Raw genomic sequence first — 21,139 nt, forward strand, 5'->3', positions numbered from 1 at the left:
TGGGCTTTTAGTTACTTTAATAGGAAAGACACCTAAATATTAAAGACTTCTACATTTCCACATCAGCTTTCTTTAGCTGGGAGTGCCAGATATTTCAAAGCAAAACCAATTTCATATCCTCATCCATTTCAATGGCTTCCCTTTTTAGGGCAGTTTCTCACACAGCCACACATGAAAGTCTCACCCTGCAGCTGGTGAAGGACTGGCTGGTAGTGTCAACATGTGTTTACCTCTCCTGTGGAGAAAACCCAGCAGCAGGTAGCCCTACCTTCAATGATCTGAATTTATAAGAGACAGTTTGTCACTAAGGAAAGGGAACGAAAATGAGACTCGGAAAATTGGATTTTAATCTTGAGTCTGCCATGAATAGCTCTGTTCAGTCAAATTAAGGTTAATTCTTAGTTTTCTCATCCATAAAATGGGATATTATTGACTTTAAAGGTTGTGTGTGTATGTGTGTGTGTGTACACGTGTGTATTTGTGTATGAGTGCGTGTGTGGATATCAGGTTAGATGCCAAATGTTATTTTATAACAGCCTTCTTACAGGAGCTCAAAACCCCATTTTTGCTTTAAAAATCTGTCCCATGATCTCGCTTTTCATTTGCATTAGCTTTGTGTCCATTTGATATCTTCCAGGTCTGGGTCAGAGAGCAAATAGGAAAAGAAAAATGAGTAAAGCTCAAAGTGAACAATGCCCTCTACTTTGGCGTAGCTGTGGTAGACTGCAAAATGGCCACAGTTTCTCCTTCCCAGGTTCACGCCCCTCTGTGCTGTGACTTTACTATTCCTCCCATCAAGAGACAGAGCCCATTTTGCCACTTCTTGAATCTGGAATTAACTGTGTGACTTGCTTTGGCCAGAGGGACATTATCGTGAGTAACGTCTGAGCATGTGGGGGGCTTGCCCTCTCTGCTGCTAGAGCCCTCCCACCACCACAAGAACAAGCCCACACAAAGCCTACCAGGAATGAGAGGCCATAGGGAAAGAGGCCTTCATCTACCTGGCCACTCCAGCCCCCAGTATGCATAAGAGCTTGTCTCAGACCATCTACCATGCCAGTCCTGATGAGAGCCAACCCACAGAATCATGAAAAACAGTGTTTGTTGGTTTAACCCACTTTGTTCTGTGATTTTTCCCAATGCAGCAAAAACTAATATAACACTTACAATACAACTTTCGTTTTACCCCCGAGTCTCTGAGGAAAATGACAATGACGAGGGGTAGTTTGCCTTTGGAGATATTAACCTCCCACTTTAGACCTTGAACTCTTCTGAGCCAATGACCCTACCTTAGTCTGTGTCCCCACCACTGAGCACACAGTGCCAGGAACATGGCAGAACTCACTAAGCATAGAAGGAATAGAAGAAAGAGGAAGAGGGGATTTGGAAGAAAGAGAGAGAGAGAAAGAGGGAGGAGGAAGAGAAGGATACATGAAACACAAATCAGAAATGAGTCTTGAAATGAAGCAGGGTCTGCAGGACCCTTGGCTTCCTTGCTTAGCTATGGGAGAGTTGACTACAGTCCTCAAATGGCAGTGGAGCAGTGGCACATTATCCAAAAGTTACAATAAGGAAGCAGAAATTCAACTGTGTCACCAGATAGAAGTTGACTCTGATCAACTTATTTGTGGCAAATACTTTCAGTCCAGCAGAAGCTCCTAGTGTAAGAACCTCCGTTTTCCATAATCCTAATGATGGCAATATTAATCAGACCACCTGCTTGCCCCTTTCTGGGAAATATTTTTCTTCATCTCAGATATGCCAGGTTAGAATAAAATCTTCTCTGAGATTCCGAATATTTCTCCAACTAAAGGCAGGTCAGAATGGAAAAAAGTGGGGGAAAAGGGAAGCAAAGCCCATTCCCAAAGCCCCAAGAAGCCCCAGCGCTTAAAAAGCCCTTCTGCCCAACTCACACGTCTGTGAACTTCCTGCGAGGATCTGTCACCACCATGGGCAAGCCACTGGCAAATGGGGGCTCACGGAGAACCTGGTACCTCACAGGCCTGCAGCCAGAGCACAAGGGACTGTGGGGCTGGGAAGTCAGCAAAGCTGCATCGATTTCCATCCGCTCATCAAAGGTGTAGACTTTCACCCCTGAGACCTTGCCATCAACATGCAGTTTGATAGTGAGTGGGGTGTCACAGAAAGTGTCTAAGGGGCCCAGATGCACAGAATCCTGGTTTTCCAGCAAGATCTCTGTATCAAAGAGTGCCTGCGAGGAGTCCATGGAGAGGTAGGTGACCCAAAGGGTAAGGGTATCAGCTTGGACCGGGTGCCGGAAGAGCAGCTCCAGGCTACAGCCTTCCGCAGGGCAGGGGACCGTCATGTTCATATGGTACAGATGGAGCTCAGGACTCCAGGCCTGCAAGCTCGGCTCACAGGGCTGGTCCACGTCTGGAGGCCCTGAGGGAGATGAAGAGAAAGACAGACGTGTTAGGAACTGCCATGAGGTCTGAAAAGGAGTGGCTCTTATGTGCAACCAGAAAGAAGAACGAGGAAGGAGCTTTGAGCTAATGCCTACAGAAGCTGGTCAACTGAAAGGGTTAGATCTTAAGTACTAGAGAGGACAAAGGTGTAACATTGTCTTGCTCCATAGCCCCTCCACATGATGCCTTTCATAAGAGGAGTCTAGCAAGGCATCAGGAATGGAGCAGCCCAGACCCCTGGGGGAAACATGAGGCTGATGCGGAAAAGGCAAGTCATGTCCTTCAAGAGTCCTTGAGCAGAGGAGAATTATTTGTACTTAGTTTATTCATAATTTAGGACAAACCACTACTTCTGAAAGCCTGTTTTACTTATGAATAAGGCCAATGTTTGTTTTGGTGTATCATTATATTCTATTTAACTGGGTAGAAAACTTTTTCATTCCCTAAGATCACACCTTAGCAGCCCTTCCAACTGATTGTTATCCAAATTTTAAAACCACACGTTGAACTTTCCCTTTTAATTCAGGTATGTGTGAGCAGTTAGGTCACTCATGGAAGTATTTGGTCACACATGGAAGAAATTGCAGGCAGGAAATAGAAATATATATTCTTGAATGGGGAAAAACTGGCGATGTGGTAGCTAAGTAAAAATGAGATGGTAGAAAGTCAAATATTGGAACTATATTAAGGTCAGTTCTATGAAAAAATCATCTACCAGGTTGTTTTTCTTCCATATCACATAAAGGGAAATTAAGAAGAAAAGTGCTACATTAGGAATCAGCAGAGTGATACTCTAATCGGTGCTGTGCCCTTAGCTGTGTGCCCTTAGCAAGTCTTTATGAAGCCTCCATTTCCTCATTTATGAAATAAGCACAATTTAGCCCCTGGCCTACTAGGATAGTGTAGAAGAGCCATACGGTGTTCCTAGAAACACAAATAGAATTATTTAGTCTTCAGAATTTGGAAAATAAAGAATATCTCAAAGCCCAGAGGAAATAAGTTCAAATGTATGTGTGTATATGTGTGTGTGTGTGTGTTACATCTCACAGACCTTACCATCTTTTGCTTCTATTGTGAATCCATTCATTCATTTATTCATCCATTCAACAAAAATTGACTGTGTACCTCTTTCACACCTAGCACTGATGTGGGTATTGGATATAGAGTAGCAAACAAGAAAGATAAAAGTCCTGCCCTCCTAATCTTTATGGTAGGGTGATAAATACAAAACTAAATTAATAAAGTGGTAATGGCATCTTTGAAGAAAAACAAAGAAAGATAAAAGACTAGAGAATAAAGGGGTAGGACCAAGGTCTCTTTTAGATTATGGAGCCAAGGAGAGTCTCTCCAGAAAGATGACATTTAAGTAGGGAATGTGTCTGGTTCAATTTTGTATTCTGCATAGTATTTTAGAAAGTGGTTGGTATTCATGAAGTGTCATTAAATATATTTAGATCTGTAGATATATGTATTTGTGCACTCTGCTGAGGATTCAATCACTTTTGTTGTGTATATTTTGTCATAAATATGACTTGGTTCTCCATCTTTTCAAAGCAAAGGAAGGCCAGTATTTCTTAGCAGTATTTTCCAATAGCCATCCCCAAAAACCAGCAGAGTAAAAGCCCTTGGAAGCCACCCCAACACCACTGTTGTCTCAGAAAGTTTTTATTATGATCTCACGTTAAGACATGAACTGGAGGCCTTCAGAGTTGACCTGGTTTGCCTCAAGATACAATTAGAACCCAGAACTTATTCCTTTCACCTCCACAACATAACTTTAAATTTTGCCAAGAATTAAAAAGAGAGAAGTGCAAGGCCAGGGAGTTGAATGAGCATTAGACCACTGGCACAGGACAATTTGTTTGCCACAAAGATGGCCTTTTATGAAAAGCCAGTCTCTACATGAGTCCAGCACAATACCAATGTGAATTTTATAGTCACTTTCCATTCTTCCTTGAAAAAAGTTCCATAAGGTCAATCAAAATCAAGTACATTGTCTCCCTCCCAATTTCTCCTGGAGTCTCCTACCATTTGAGTAACTAGGAGCTCAAGGGGACATTTCACAGATGCTGTTGACTCTAAAACCAATGTCCTGCTTTTTTTTTTTTTGGTCAGAGTAAAGACAGCAAACCACCTCAAGTAGGATTGTGTCCAACTCATCTTACTAAGTAGTTTTTAGGATCTTAAGGAATACAAGAGAAGTAAAAACATGATAACTAGGTAAGCAATGAAGATGGCAGTCATAGAAGACACTAAGCCATTCAACAGAAGTTGTTAAAACTCATCAACAGCATTTTTTGGATTGAACTGTGATAACATTCATGCTTTAATTTGTCCTAGAGACCTTGATATAACATGTGAGTGATATTAACTGAGAAGTAGGGTGAGGACCAGGAAAAGGGACAGCTAAAAACATTTGCCCTTCCTAGAGCCTAACTAAGATCACATCCAAAGCACAACCAGTACCAAGGATTAATAGACTCATAAAATAACATAGATGAGAACGATCAGTTTGGAACACCTAGTCCACCCCACCCCCACCCAGACCAGCTTGGGCTGTACATCAATGTTCCTTGCAATGTGTTCTCTATTACTCTCCTAATAGAGATCAGCTTACACTGTTATGTGGCAAGGCTGCTTCATGGGCCAGTAGGTGTGCATAATGCCTGAGCTCTCCCCCTGAAGTCAGCCCCTGAGCTCAGCTGTCTTCTCCAACCCTCTGTCCTCTACGCTGACCTCTGCTTCACCACAGCCATTGGGCCTCCATGCTAAGCACATGGGGGACACGCAAAGGTACCAGGCAGTCTTTCCCAGGCCCCTGGAGATATCCAGCAAGTCACGCACATGCACACACGTGCACACACGTGTGTGTACACACACACAACCTTTTTCTCACCATGCCACCATTCCACCCCTTCCCCCATTCTCGGCAGCTACCAAGTATAAACAAAAAAGCTATGGTCCTTTACCCACAGCCTCCTCTGGAGTCCAGTACCCTGAGGAGTCACACACACGCCGGGAGGAAGCTGTGTGCACGTACTGACGGAACGTCCCATCTTCAGTGCAGGCGCCGCACACACTGCCTGGGACCCTGCAAAGAAAAGAGGGAAGGGAGGTGAGGGGAAGTGGTAGGATGAACTGGGATCACAGAATTCAGAAGGCCTCTGGGGGTGGGGAGTGGTGATGGGCATTGAGGCCCTAGGGGGTACCTGGGAACACAACGATCTCTCAGCTCATTTCCTTCTTGTGTGAACCTCATCTTTTAAAAATTCACAGTGACATGAAAGCCTCTCAGGGTTATGAAGCAGAAGAATTTAACTAAGTCATAAAGGAAGCCTGTGGAGATGAAAGTGGTCAGCTTCCATCCTAGGAACATTCAACACAAAATAATTATAATCTGAATCTTTCAACACAAAAATCCTTACTAGGCTGACTTTCTGTAAGTCATCCAAAGGCCCCTTACATTCCCCCAACTAAAACAGATAGCAATTTTCAGAGTAAACTTATTAGCTATATGTGGTCTTGCGTTTTAAACTCCTACTTTAAATCACATACATAAAATAAAAGTCATGTGAAATGTAATGCCCCTTGGCTATGCATCACCTATGGGGAGCATGTCCAAATCTCTTACCATGATCCAAAGTTCTTCACTAGTTAACTCCAGCCTTACTCACTTGAGCTCTTCTATGAACGTATGTTCCCAGCACAATGAACAAATCACCATTCCTCAAATACAGCATTCATGTGAAATATGGTCTTTTCTCTCCTAAAAAAATAGCCTTTTCAAGGCTCTCTGCTTGGCAAACTCCTACTCATCCTTCAAAACCCATTCAAATGTAACCATGGCAGTGGCATTTAGTTTTACTCCTCAGCATGGTGGGCACACTCTCCTCTACACACCCACCACAGCTTCTGGCTCCTGTCTTGGGGCATTGCTCTGTGGTGTTGAAAACCCCACTCCCATTCTCTCCTTTGCCTGTGAACAGGTCCACACCAAGTTCTGTTCTTTCTGTCCCTAGCAGTTAGCACAGGGACTGACCTCAGCAGTCCTTCCGTGAGAGCTTGTTTTATGGGCATCCCTGAGACTACTAGTACAATTTACAAAGAGCCCTTTAACCACTAAATAACAAGGGGAGACGAGGCTCCACTCTGATACTTAGAATCTTTTCAGGAGCCCAACTGTGAATGATGCATCTGAAAATGAAGACAGCAAGTCAAGTTCCCTCACAGGTAGAGAGAGAAAATGAATAGCTTGGAATATACTAGAAAAATAACATAATTGGTAAATAGAGGTAATAATTACGTTACCAGCTCCCTCCCCTTATTTTTCCCCCAGTGCTCATTTCTAAGCACCTTATCTGCCTAGCATTGTGCCACTAGGTGCTTTTCATAAATGATCTCTAATCCCTACAAGAACTCGGTGTTTACAAATGAGGACACTCAGGCTCAGAGAGATTAAGTCAACTGCCTAAGGTCACAGAAAGTTCCTTCGTTCTTTTGAGCAAGTTCCCTCAAACCCTCAAGTGTCCAGCACTTTGGCAATGAAAAGGTGCCGATAAGTCCAACCTCTGACTCCAGTCAGCACCCACTTCTGGTGCGGACACAAGTCCAAACCACATTTCCTTGATGTACTTGGCCTCTCTGGGCTGCCGCAGAGTGCGTGGTTGGGCTCCTCTCTGACATAAGAATTCCAAATACCTACTGGGGAGGAGTAAACATAACTCCAAGTGTGACACAAATCGCTGCGTATGTGACGCGAGTCTCCCCGACACACGTGTTGGGAGGCCTCCGCGCCGTGGCCCACCTCGCTGAGAGAAGGAAGCAAATTCCAGCCTTTTCTGCCAACAGACTCACAGCATGCCAGTACTGATGTCTGCTTTCTCGTAACATTTGTACCCGAGGAAGAATGGAGAGATTAAATTGTTTACACGTGTTGTATAAACTGATACAAAACTCCAGTCTGCGCATGCCCCCAGAGGACATACTGTTCGGCCAGTCCAAGCGAAGCCGTACAGGGTCACCCTTGCAGGAAGAGCATTCTTAAACATATCACTTTTGTTGACTCACAGATGGAGCCCATGAGAGCTTCGGTGCTGATGATATCAGAACTGCTTTGTAGGGCCCTTAAGTTCTAAGTGATGTCAAGCACTAAGCATACATTGAGGTATCTAGGACAGGTACCAAGATCCAGAAGGCTGGGAACACCACTTTGAAAAAGAATTTGCTGGCTTCCTTCCATCCCTGTCTCTTCCTGTCTTCTCTGCCAGGCTTCTAGGAAAGATGGAGAACATGGAAACGTGCTCCAGGGACATCCAGCTCCGTGGCCGGGGCCTGATACCGAGTAGGGAAGGGTGACACCTAGAAGAGGGGCTATCTGCGTGCTACATGGGAAGCTTTAAGGTCAGAGAAACAATCTACATGGGTTTCCTGTTTCAGAAATCCCAGCGGATGCCCCACATTCACCTCTATTCAGTTGTGGGGTCTTGGGCTAGCCCCCAAGTGCTTCTCCGTGCCTTGGTTTCCTAACTCACATGGCTTGTGCTCAACCTCAAGGACCAGATCAGACACCTCCTGGTAAAACACACCCCACCACGCTTCACACAAAGATGGACCAGAGATGAGAGCCCCTGTCATTACCGCAAACACAAGGGCCGGGCTTGAGAATGGAGAGCCTCCACAGGCCACCAAGATGGAGTTCTGGCCCTGCTCGGGGAAACCACATTCCCCAACCTCCCACCAACGCTCCGATGTGCTGCTTTTCCTTCCTCTCTCCCTTTTTACAAAACTTCCGCTGGTATTCACACATACCAATATGCAAAGGATAAATAAAAGCTAATTTTAGATATAATGACTCTCTTTAGAAAACACATATCAGGTGTCCGTGGTGGCAGGCCCAGAGACCAAGATGCAAAAGACAGTCCTTCCCTACGGAGTTGTGGTGGAGAGGGGCAAACAGGGAAATACCCGGATAATGACTCCACAAGGCAACAACCCCAAGTGGGATGGGCACCAGGCACAGCAGGAAGTAGAGAAGGCATCAGAAACACCACACAAGCCGGTGAAGGCCCCACACACAAGTGTGGCAGGCCCTCCACCCCCAGAACAGCCTGAAGGAAGGTACCTCACCTCCTTTCCCCCAACACCGCCGTGCAAGGAGCAGGCCCTGCTTGTCCACAATGGCTGACCTGGGCAGATAGCAAAGGCCACCTCTGCTTTGTCAGGTCATCTTTATCACATTCATCAACCTCTTTGGGGCTCCTGGAAGCCTGCCAGCTGTGACATTCCAGAGGAAACATGTGCCTGGCCCCTCGCCAAGGAGTGAGTACACATGATGAGCCTCTGGCTTACCTGAGTGCCCTGTGAGCTCCACTAAGGAGATGGGGACAGAGCAGGATGGGGCCAAGAGGGGCAGCCCTGAGCAGTGGTGCAAGTGTTGATTAATCGCTCCACACCGGGGCTCCCCCCACTCCACGTTCTTCCCCTCGTGCACAGGAAATGCTACAGAGAACACAGAACGGCTGGCCTGGGGCAAGCGCCTCTCTCTCACCTGTCATACACAACCCCACTGATTGGAGGCAGCCAGTGGATGGTGAGGGAGGTGTGGGTCTGCCCAGTGACCATGGGTGGGATGGGGATGGGGGTGGGCTTCCGACTTTGACTCCACTGCTGATACACAAGATCCAAATAGCAGTGCATCCGGGCCACCTGGTTCGGGGTGAAGCTGTCGGTGCAGTCGTCATCTGTGGAGACCAAAAAAAAAAAAAAAAAAAGGAACAGGAGAGATAAAAGTCTTAACTTGGAAAGAGCACCAAGACCGTGGTGGGGGGGGGGGGTTCTTGCCTTGCTTGTGCCCTACACCCAACGCAATGCCTCACACTCACTGGGTTCCATTAAGACTTGCCAAATGACTAAATGTATTCTGTTCCAGAGAGTATCGAAGCTGCAAATGGGACAGAGAAGGCACAGAATAGCACTTGCTTAACCCTAAAGCAGGACCATAACCCAGCTGTTGGACGGAGTCAGGGTTAAGACTCATGCCCTGGGGCAGAAGATTGCTCCTTGCTGAAGGTTACTTATTCAGGAAACCACAAGATGGCAGTGTTTCAGCATATGGCCTTTTTATTCATGACCCTTTCTGGAGTTGCAGACACCTGCTTTACGCCCAGTGACTCTACCAAGGTTAGGGGGATTCAGTGGAGATGGTCGCCCAGTGACTCTACCAAGGTTAGGGGGATTCAGTGGAGATGGTCGCCCAGTGACTCTACCAAGGTTAGGGGGATTCAGTGGAGATGGTCGCCCAGTGACTCTACCAAGGTTAGGGGGATTCAGTGGAGATGGTCGAGGAAATAGGGAACCAAAACATCGAGGATGCAGTAGGGCTGGGGATGGAGGTCTCAAGCTTATTTCTGGAGCCGGCAACATCTCCCTATTAGACGTAATTGTCATAGGGATGGAAAAGGAGTTATCTTAGTTTTAGGGTCACAGGGCTGGGAAAAGGCTTATCTCAGTTTTAGGGCCTTTTAGGCGCCACATCTGAGAGCACGCTAGTCAGACACTGCCCCCTGATTCTCAGATGTTTTCACAGCTCTGGTTTCTGCATCCCATTGTCTGGTCTCCCTGGCAAGGGCCACTCTGTGCTAGTTGCGGGAGGCAGGGATGCTGGTCCTCATGAATTCAATGCACCTGAATTATACACCAAAATGAAACAGGGAAGGAAATATATTGACAAGTCACAAGCAGGACCAGCTCACCACTCTTTTCTTCCCTTCAAAGGCATGACCAAGGTCTTGGGAATTTATCCTTTTTTTTTTTTTTTCTTTTTTTGGATAGTCCTAGAATTTATCACCAAACAAGCCCCTGGGCCTTACTGAAAAAATAATTTCCTTCCTTCTCCTTAGAATAAATCATCAAATCAAAGAAGTCCTTACTTGTAGGAATAAATTTGAGTCCATTATCCAGAGACTATGATTAGTACTACTTTTTGCCAAAAATGAGGAAGGTGAAAGAGGACAGGAAGAGACATAATCCAGGATAACAAGACCAAATAATAGGGTTGTTTCCAGGGCCAGGAGAGTAGAATCATTTTTTAAATGAGACTCTGTGTGTGTGTGTGTGTGTGTGTGTGTGTGTGTGTGTGTGTGTGTTTTGTTTTTGTTTTTTGGTAGGCAAGCTGAGAATCAGCCCATGGGGCTAATGCTCGAGGAAGCAAATCTGATACCTTAAATAAAAATAACAAAATAAAGAGGGATCCTGATCTTGAACTTAAAATTAACCAGGTCCATCTTCTTGACCACCAACTGCAAAAACAGCACAGAGCCACCTTGACCCAGGAACTTCTTTCCCCATCACTATTTGAGTCTACTTCGGAATGAATGCCTAAGAACATGGCTAGGAACAAAAATAACCAAGTTCTGAGGAGCAAAGGAATCTCAAGAGAGCTTTTGGTTTTGTCCCCTTTTTAAACTGTCCAAGATAAAAGTGCATTCTTCTTTCCATCTTTCACAGAGGAGAATCCAGTCCACAAGACCTCTTAATATCTTTATATTTCTTTAAGTTCTTCAAAGACATGAGAATAAAGAATATGCTGTGATAAGTATCTCTGGCATAAATGACCAACCACTTCACAGTCCTCACCACCTCCCACACCTCCACAGCCCACCCCAGCCACAAAGGGCTCCCATGTAATCATAATAGAAAATATTCCCATCAAGATTAGTGTGGTACCTGTATAGCTCATGTAGTTGCTGAATGGAGCCCCAGGGAAGTGGGTGAAGCCACAGGTGTCATTGACAGGCTCTGGGTCTTGGCACAGCTTACTCTTGGGAGTAGGGGCAGTGTCGGCACAGAGATCTCCCGTATCCATGGACGGTTCTGTCTCCCTACAGGGGTCATCGCAGGATTCCCTCTCACTGACCCCTTTGAAGACATGGTAGAGTCCCAGGACATGCCCCACCTCATGGATCATAATGTTGGTATGGCCAGGCATGCCGTAATAGGCTGGGTTGAGGACAACGCCACCTGCAATGGAAGGTTTGGAAAACATCTCTAAGCATGTAATGAATAGCAACCCCTTGATCCTTAATTATGGCTTCTGGTAAACACCGTGTTCTATTTCAGCTTCTAAGGGAACACTTTAGAACTTCTAGTGGTATTCAGTCCCTGCTCTTCCCTTTGGTCATAAACACCCTCTAAGCTAATCAATAAACATGTCTTTAACCCCTAGCATAGATGAATACTGTACTGGGAGGCAGGATTAGCACTAAAGATGACATGACATGATACAGGGCCAGGATTCTCAGGGCTGACTACACATTAACATCACCTAGTGGAGTTAAAAAACACAGATGTCCTAAAGTCCTAAATGTAAGACCTGAAACTATAAAAATCCTAGAGGAAGCACAGACAGTAATATCTCTGTCATTGGCTGTAGCAACATTTTTCTAGATATGTCTCCAGTGGCGAGGGAAAGAAAAGCATAAATAAACAATTGAGACTGTATCAAAATAAAAAGCTTCTGCAGTGAAGGAAACAATCAATAAAACTAAAAGGCAACCAACTGAATGGGAAAATATTTACAAATGACACATCTGATAAAGGCTAATATATCCAAAATATATGAAGAACTCATACAACTCAACACGCCCCCAAATAAATAATACTATTTAAAAAATAGGCAGAAAAAATGAACAGACATTTGTCAAAGAAGACATCCAGATGACCAACAGACACATGAAAAGATGTTCAACATCAGTCATCATCAAGGGAACACTAGGAAGGGATATCATCTCATACCTGTCAGAATGGCTACAATCTAAAACACAGGAAACAAGTATTGAGGAAGGTGTGGAGAAATGGGAACACTCTTGCACTATTGGTGGGAATATAAATCGGTGCAGCTACTCTGGAGAACAGTTACGGAGATTCCTCAAAAAGTTAAAAAGAGAACTATTCTACTATCCAGTAATCGCCACTGGGTACTTACTCCTAACCTACAAAAATACTAATTCAAAGGGATACATACACCCTGATGTCTATAGCAGCATTATTTACCATAGCCAAATTATGGAAGCAGTCCAAGTGCCCATTGATATATGAATGGATAAAGAAGAATGGAATATATACACACAATGGAAAAGTATGTGTGTGTATATATACAGACATACACACACATATGCATACACACATGTATACACAGTGGAATATATATACACAGTGGAATAATATGTGTGTGTGTGTGTATATATACAGACATATACACACACATATACACAATAGAATATATACACACAGTGGAAGAGTATGTGTGTGTATACCCATACACACACATACACATACACACAGGAACATTATTCAGCCATTAAAAAGAATTGAAATCTTGCCATTTGCAACAACATGAGGGGAGCTAGAGAATATCATGCTAAGCGAAATATGTCAGTCAGAGAAAGGCAAATACCATATGATTTCACTCATATGTGAACCTGAAGAAACAAAACAAATGAGCAAAGGACAAAAAAGAGAGAGATAAGCCAAGAAACAGACTCCTAACTACAGAGAACAAAATGATGGTTATCAGAGGAGAGGTGGGTGGGAGAGTGGCCAAAATAGGCGATGGCGATTAAAGAGTACGCTTGCTGTGATGAACACTAGGTGATGTATGGAATTGTTGAATCACTGGACTGTATACCTGACACTAATATAACACTATATGTTAACTATACTAGGATTAAAGTAAAAAAAAAAATTAAAAATCCACTACACTGATAGAAATGTAAATTAGTAAAATTATGGAAAAGAGAAAGGATATTCCCCAATCTATGTTTAATTATAATTAATTCATTTAAAAAAAAATAAACTTCTATGTAAAAGCAAAAACAAACAAACAAAACCCCACAGACAACCAAACGCTAGCCCAGATGAAATGAATCTAAATATTCAAAGATGAGGATACATGCCTCAGTATTTTTTTAAAAGATTTTATTCATTCATTCATCCATTTGACAGAGAGAGGGAATACAAGCAGGGGGATTGGCAGACAGAGTGAGAAGCAGGTTTGCCGCTGAGCAGAGAGCCTGATGTGGGGCTCTATCCCAGGACCCTGGGATCATGACCTGAGCCAAAGGCAGACACTTGACCGACTGAGCCACACAGGAATCCTGCCTGTGTTTTTTTAAACTTCTCCCGTTGAGTTCCATTGGTCTGGGTGAAAGGATATGGGATTTAGAGCCAGGGAAGTCTGGGTCTGGACCCTGACCCTTCACATATCAGTTCTGAGTTCTTGAACACCTATTTGACTTTCTAGAACCTCAGTTTTATTGTCTGTAAGATGAAGATGATGGCACCTACTTCTTGGTTTTTGTAGGTTTGGGCTTTCTAAAGCTTTTGCCACACCATAGGAGTTTAGTAATGACAGTTATGTGTGCTGCTTGTGATTTCATGATCCCTACTCACAAGGAGCCAACAACCATTGGGGCAAAAGACAAATCCAACCAAACGATCATGCAATTCAGAATGTCAGGACTGCAGAACTGCAGGAATATGACCCATCCTCACTTCCCCCAAATCTCCCCAAACACCAGGGGAGGTGTTTCAGAGAAGAGTTCATTGGATCCAATCTGGGCTTGGATTAAAGTAGTAGTATCATTGTAACTTTACAAAAGGAAAGGCTAAAGACTTCTAAGTGCCCCAATTTCTATGTGTCTAGCTTCCCAATCCCTGCTTCCCAATCCCTGCTTCCTTCCTCTTCCCATGTTTGAAACCACTTGACCTTCCTTCTTTGTCTCCAAAAATTGGCAGGATCAGGACTCATCCTCATCTCTAAGACCTGAAACAGGTCATGTCAAGAGCTCTAGAGCAACCCTCTCTGGTTGTATTTCCAGGCTGCACCTGCCCCTCTATCCCAGATCGGATCCCAATTCCCAAGACTTGCTTCATTCATCCTACTGAACCCTCTCTCTCTCTCAATATTCTAGTGAGTACAGCAGTCCCCCCCAAAAGAACAACCCTGCCTCTCTTTCTCAGGATCATATTCCAGGGATTGTGTCTCATTCCTGAATTCTATGTGATTCCCTACAGACAACTACATACATGGTTTTATGGGTAGAGCTGAATCACAGGCTATCAGGTGCCACGCCCACTGGTTTTTGCAGTAAATGACTCAGTCTGCCCATGTAGTTACTACCTCACTGCAAAATGGCAGTTTCTAAATTCAAGTTTGAGCTTCTTCCCTTCTACTCAGACAAGCTGACATCAACTAAGCCATGCCAAGACCCATCCTGAAATAATACTGTCTACTCTCACATGTAAAACAGAGCCAGACCTTGTCTTCCTTGTGTATCATTTCTATCACTTCCAGTAAAAGTTCTTGTTCTCCAACATTAACCTTTTTCATTTTATAAAATTATTTTCTGTATATTTCTCTCATTTATGCATCATTCTGTCAGTATAATGTTAAAGTAATTTGAAAACAGATCTATTTCAGTAACAACCAGAATGCCCCATATCTGAATAAAGCCACCAAAATAAAGCATTTCCACATTTCAAGATGCCAACCTCTTGATGTTTACATCAACTGCAGTACTATTCATCATCAAAGTTCATACGCCATTATGCTCTCTGCTCTCCTTCACTCACATCAGCAAAGGTACTCTAAGTGCACGGTGTTGTGTGTAAGCGCCTTAATTCCATTACAGCTTCCTTCACCAGACCCCTTCTCCCTACATGCACTTAACCTCTTTCCTCTTTCTTTCCCTTCCCCACATCTAAGCAAGGTTTAGTTTTTTTAAAAAATCGGACAGAAATAGGACTTTGAAAGGCTACAATTCACCTATAAAGGATTCACATGGAGTAGTTACTTCTTCCTACATCATGCAGTATCCCATGGTTAAGCAGGCTTGAGAAAAAAGCAGCATGGCACACCCACCTCCTGCAGATTTACAGGTGCCTGAGAATTGTTCTGCGAAAGGCCCTGAGAAGCCCTGTAGCAATTCTGTGTAACCCTTTGCTTCCCAAACTCATTTGAACAGAATCTGTTTGGTGTAGAATACCTTTTGACATATAGAGCACAATTCATGGAACACTAACAAAGACAAAGAAAATTCCCAATCAATAGTTATTTTCTAACCATATGTATGGCCAGTCCCCCCCAAACCCTCTTGGGATCTTCTCCAGTGATAGGAGAAAGGAGTTATAGGGGCACCTGGGCAGCTGAGTTGGTTAAGCATCTGCATTTGGCTCTGGGTCATGATCTCAGGGTCCTGGGATCAAGACCCGAGTCAGTTGGGCTCCCTGCTCAGTGCAGAGCCTGCTTCTCCCTCTCCTTCAGCTGCTCCCCCTGCTTGTATGCTTTCTCTGGCTCTCTTTCTCAAATAAATAAATAAAAATTTTTAACTAAAATAGTAATAAGAAGAAAGTGGTTATACCTGAACAGAAATAAGACTCCGAGAAGGAGGCATGGCAAAAATAGGAAAGAGGGATGACTGGGAGTGTGATCTTGGGGACACTGGAGGAGTATGTGGGTGGTCATTATAATAGTGGGTGTCTCATCGGCCTCCAGAAGTTTTTGCCTCCATCCCAAAAGAGACATTTACAAATCTAGAATATTTTCCTTTCAATAAACCAGCTTATTTAAAAGGAAAGGAAGAAGCATAAAAATGCAAATCCTCAACGCACCCAGCAAATCTCCTCCACACCAATGACAGGTGGCCAGGGTTTTCCTCCATAGCACTTGTTATGCACATTCTCCAAACCGGAGAATATAAATTTAGCCAAACAGCATTTAAATTTTAATTAAAAGCATAAACCTTTTAACCCACTTGCTGTTACATTTTTTAATTCCAGAAAGATGGGATTTTTGCCCCCAAATCACTGTATGGAACACAGAGTACTAAGCTTAGTTGCTATGTGTGTATACATAGAATATTGTATATTCTAATTTAGAATTAAGTACACCAATACATGTTGAGGGAAATTCTGCTCGCTAGAGCCCAAGTAATTACAAAATTCTGCTCGCTAGAGCCCAAGTGATTACAAAATTGCACTAGACCGGAACTTAAGGAACTTGGAATATGGTCCTGATGCTAACTAGCTGTATGACCTTGGCTCTGCTCTTTCCCTAGATTATCTGCAAAATGAGGATGCTAGCCAGGCTTGTCACTAAGAGTCCCTCCTAGTCTCACCCTGTGGTGCTAAGAGCTCACATCCAGGACCGTGTGAGATAATCAGAATACCCCATGAAGAAAAACATGTATTATCATGGATCTTCACCTTGTAGCTTGTGTTCCAAGACTCCCACCTCTCAGGAGCCTGAGGGGAAGGGAGATACTGGCATAAGCAGCCACAGATATTCTCTACTCAGATCTGCTAGATTTTCAAGTGATCCCAATTCACTGCCTCCTGGTCCCCATGTCCTCCCCTTTGTCTCCCTTGTGCATGGGGCCCCACATGGCTCTTCACTCCAACTAAAATAAACTTGTGAAATTATTAAAGGATTGGGCTTTAATCACGCATATACACTCATGTGGGTAGGAGAGGGGAAGCATTGATTTATTTCATGGTTTAGTTTACACAAGCTCTTTCACGTTTTGATAAAAATCCCCCCCAACAGACACACACACACACACACACACACACACACTCACACCAAAGCCTGGCTGAAGCATAAAGACTTGCTGCCAAAAATCTAAAAAGAAGAATGTGAGAACTTCTTTTCATTTAAAAGGAACAAGACCTGAGAGATAATAAAAATGGAGTCCCCAGACTAAAAATCCCCTCTTGCCATCTCTGTTATACGTGTCTGACCAAGGAGGGTCTGAGGAGCTGTGTATTCCTACCTGCTGAGGGAAATGTGCAATTCTTTTCCAGGAGCAACTCAACAGGAATAGTAAGAAGATAGTACAAAATGCTACTTTCCCATTCCTATTCTATGTTAAAGTTTTTAAAAAGCAGCAACATCTTCTGACACTGATACCTATGCCCACATGTTCCTCCAACTCCATCACTAGTGTGGGTCAGGCTCTGAGTGCTTCCAGGTTAGTCCATAGAGTACTTCACAGAAGCCTCACACACAAGATGGCCTTTGTACTGACCTGGGCTCCTTCTTTGGCTGTGGACACTCACTGGAAATGTATGGACCCTTACCTTTGGGAATTTTCCTTAAAAGCTCTCAAAGCTATTTCCCGATCTGTTTCATGGTAATATAAGAGTTCTTACCTCCAAGGGTTGTTAGGGAGATTGAAATAGTGATATAGACAAATAAGCATTTAGCTTATTTTCTGGAACAAAGTAATCCCAAATGTATATTACACCATTTCTCAGTATCGCTATAATTAGATGATGTAGCCTGGCCACACAGGCTCGTTTGCCCCCACCACTTGTTGGCTTCCTCCTAACCATCTTCATTCATCAAGAAAATGGGAAGGCAAGGTCTGGCCACAAACAGGGCAGGCTTTCCAGAGTAAAACCAAGCATCATCAGGCAAGGGAGACAAACATCTCCACACAAGCAGCTCTGATTTGACCCTAGGTTGTTTGAACTTTGTTTCCATGTTGCTCTGTTCCTGAGACCGACGGGCACCCAGAAGACAGACAAGACTTGGACAAAATTACAAACAGACAAGTGTCCATTCAATCTGCAGACAAACCACTGATATTCAAAAATTATCTGTGATAGCTTAAAATTAATGATTGTGTATGGAAAGGATATCTTGTAAGATTGGACAGTTAGTGTAATTCTTCATAGACCTTGCAGTTAGGTCAGATGTAACGCCAATAATCTTGTCCTTCCTACTTCCTTAGTTATACAGAATATAATGATCATTTCTTATACTCAAAACCACTATCCCTTTTTGTTTCTCCTCATCTTAGAGGATAAAACTAAGACACAAATAAGGGATAAAATATGGTATTAAATGGGGGGATGGGATTCTCTTATCTTCAGTCGAATTGCTTTCTTTGTGCTCTCTGCTTTTACTTATGACACTAAAACAGGAAGTAGAAGAGACGTGTCAGTGTGTTTTCAACAATATCTTAATTCCTCAGTCTTCACTCTAAGATACTATCAGACTCTATCTTCAGTCACCTCCCCAACACCTGTCCTACAAGGCTGCCTAGGAACTGATGACAAAACCCAGGAGTGCCTACTCAGGGGGAACTCTGAAGCAATAGTGTGAATGGAGGACAACATTTTGGAAATCCTCACATTTTATCCGGGAGGCTCCTGGCCCTTTACCCCATTGCCAATTCAGGAAGCCAGACTCTTCTGTATTCATCCATTACCTCACTAGGAGGTATAAGATTCAGTGAAAAGTTCAAAAAAAAGAAGAAGAAGAAGAAGAAGCATCCCTTTCCTGACTGTGAGACTTCCAAAGTCTATGCCATTTGGGCCCTGATGGGACGCAGGGTTTAGCTAGCCTGGTACATGAGTGGAGGAGAATGATCTCTGCCTCACATTACCCAAGGCACCATCACATCTTTAACAGCCTGGAACAAATTCTTCTAAGCTGGAGGAAGAGAAAAGAGATAAAAGAGAGATAATGAGAATATATAGATGGTGATGGGTCCAGATAAAGTGCACTGTATTCTGTATTTCAATATCCCAGTAAAATGATCCAAAACAGGGACACGTGATCTGACAGCAAGGGAATCTTGCCTTATTCCAGGAATGGATTCCTGAGTAAGAGCCCTAGTTCTAGAGAAAAATGGCTAAGAGTGAAGACTGACAGACAACCTCCCAGAGACCACCTGAAGGAATCCTATGATGGAAACAATGGCAATCTCATGTAATCAGCATCCCTGACAAAATGCATCCTTTCCTATAACCTTGGCTTTCATAAGCCATTTCTAGAGTCAGCTACAGCCCCAGGCAAAAAGAAGCTAACTGACTAAGCGTAAATGTCTACTACCCAGCTAAGCAGGGGCTCAAAATAGAGATTACGTTTAATTATAGAATAAATAAAAGTTACATGTCTTGCACACCTTAATGGATATACTGAGACTTGAAGTTACTTCATGCCACTACCACTAACTTGTACATAGAACATAATATGAATGGGACTCCCTGGATGTAGCAACTGGTGGCCACATGTGGCACAGCTAGCTGTTGCTTAATGGAGTGATGGGGGAGCACAAATACAGTCTTAGAAGACCTTCAGCCTTGAATATAAGGGACAAGTTAAAACAATTAGACAGGGTTGTTGTGTGGTCTAGGGGATGGTGTAGGGGAAGAAAAATAGAGAAGTTGCTGATTAAAAGATGACATCTCAGTAAGGAGAGAGCCAAAGTCCCAAGGTGATGCTGCTTTCCCAAGTTCAAGTGGCTTTTCCCAGCTTTAGTACAAGATCGCCAGAGTTCCATATAGTAAAGAGAATGATTCCCAAAGCTACTTCTATTTTAAAAAACAAAACAAAACAAACAAACAACAACAACAACAAAAAAAATGCCACAGGCAGTTTGAGGAAAGGACATGGGTTGAAATGACTTTGAAACAGTTCTATAAAATTTTTAGGGCCAAATGTTATATGGCCATAAAACAAGGAGGTTGAGGTCTGCAGGTGCCTACATGATTACTTCCAGTTACTGGCTAAAATACACTTTCCCAAACACACCTCCACAATGAAGGGGCAAAGCCATCAAAGTACACATAGGGGTTCAAGGAAGAAGCACTCTGGGGCAGGGCAAGGGAGGAAAGTGCAGAGGTAGACTGAAAAGACAAAGGGAGAAAAAGAAATGGAGAAGATTAAAAAAAAGAAGAAGAGCTCACAGGAGCTAGAAAGAGCAGCAAGCTTTTAATAAAACTAGCCCAGAATTTATTCATCTTGAAATCTTGTATTGGCTCCTTGGTTTTACAGCCTGTGGTCTCATAGGAGGAAGTCCTTGTTCTGGACAAAACTGAACCAAGACAAGAATGCCTACAGGGTGAAGAGTTTACAGTCTGATGTCATTTTCTGTCTTCTTCTATACTCTCTCAGCCACTCCTACTGCCAAGCACTCAGGGCTCTCCAGCCACCACCTTACCAGGGGAGAAAAGTAATCTGATTAATTAAAGCTGGGAGATGTTATCACCGAGGCATCCCAGACAGTATGTTAATCCTTTCTTGCTTGTGGATGGGGGTAGTGCTACACACACACACACACACACACACACACACCCACACACACAAACACCAGAATTTTAGGCACCACAGAGTGGGAATGGGGAAAATATTTTTAAAATTTATTTATTAATTCATCATTTATTAAACATCTATCCTATATCAGGCTCTGTTCTGGACTCCAAGGATTCAATGATTACCAGGACATGCTTTAAAAGAGGACACCTTTGGGGCAACTGGATGTCTTCATTGGTTAAGCATCAACTCGTTATTTTAGCTCAGGTCATGATCTCAGGGTTGTGAGATTGAGCCACATGTTGGGCTCTGGGCTGAATGTGGAGCCTCCTTGGGACTCCCTCTCTCCCTCTCCCTGTGCCCCTTCTCCTCCTACCCCCTGCTCACATGATGTCTCTAAGAGAATAAAAATTTACAAACAAACAATAAATAATAAGGAGATCTTTCAAGTTGTCATATAAAAGGTGATTATTCACTCCCCCTGTTTACAAATGCATGAACTTATCTTTGGAGCATCCCAATTTCAGGGTATGAAATTCATATCATGGAGCAATTTTGTCTAAAGTTTTCAATATCCAGGAGTGTTTCCTGTGTTCAAAATCCCAGACACCCA

The 21,139-nt window shown here is 43.4% G+C and overlaps 1 protein-coding gene across 3 annotated transcripts in view; it reads right to left on the reverse strand.

Annotated features, from left to right (window-relative positions):
* PAPPA2 (pappalysin 2) overlaps positions 1-21,139 on the reverse strand; it is a 295,009-nt gene that overhangs the window by 144,950 nt on the left and 128,920 nt on the right. For all 3 annotated transcript variants that reach the window (XM_082703976.1, XM_082703977.1, XM_082703975.1), the window contains exons 5-8: positions 11,151-11,444; positions 8,974-9,166; positions 5,396-5,517; positions 1,914-2,403 (exon numbers count right to left, since the gene is read on the reverse strand). In XM_082703976.1, the coding sequence (XP_082560102.1) occupies positions 1,914-2,403; positions 5,396-5,517; positions 8,974-9,166; positions 11,151-11,444 (1,099 nt within the window). The remainder of the gene's footprint in view (positions 1-1,913; positions 2,404-5,395; positions 5,518-8,973; positions 9,167-11,150; positions 11,445-21,139) is intronic.

The sequence above is a fragment of the Mustela nivalis genome, assembly GCF_964662115.1.
Source record: "Mustela nivalis genome assembly, chromosome: 16".
Taxonomy (NCBI): Eukaryota; Metazoa; Chordata; class Mammalia; order Carnivora; family Mustelidae; genus Mustela; species Mustela nivalis.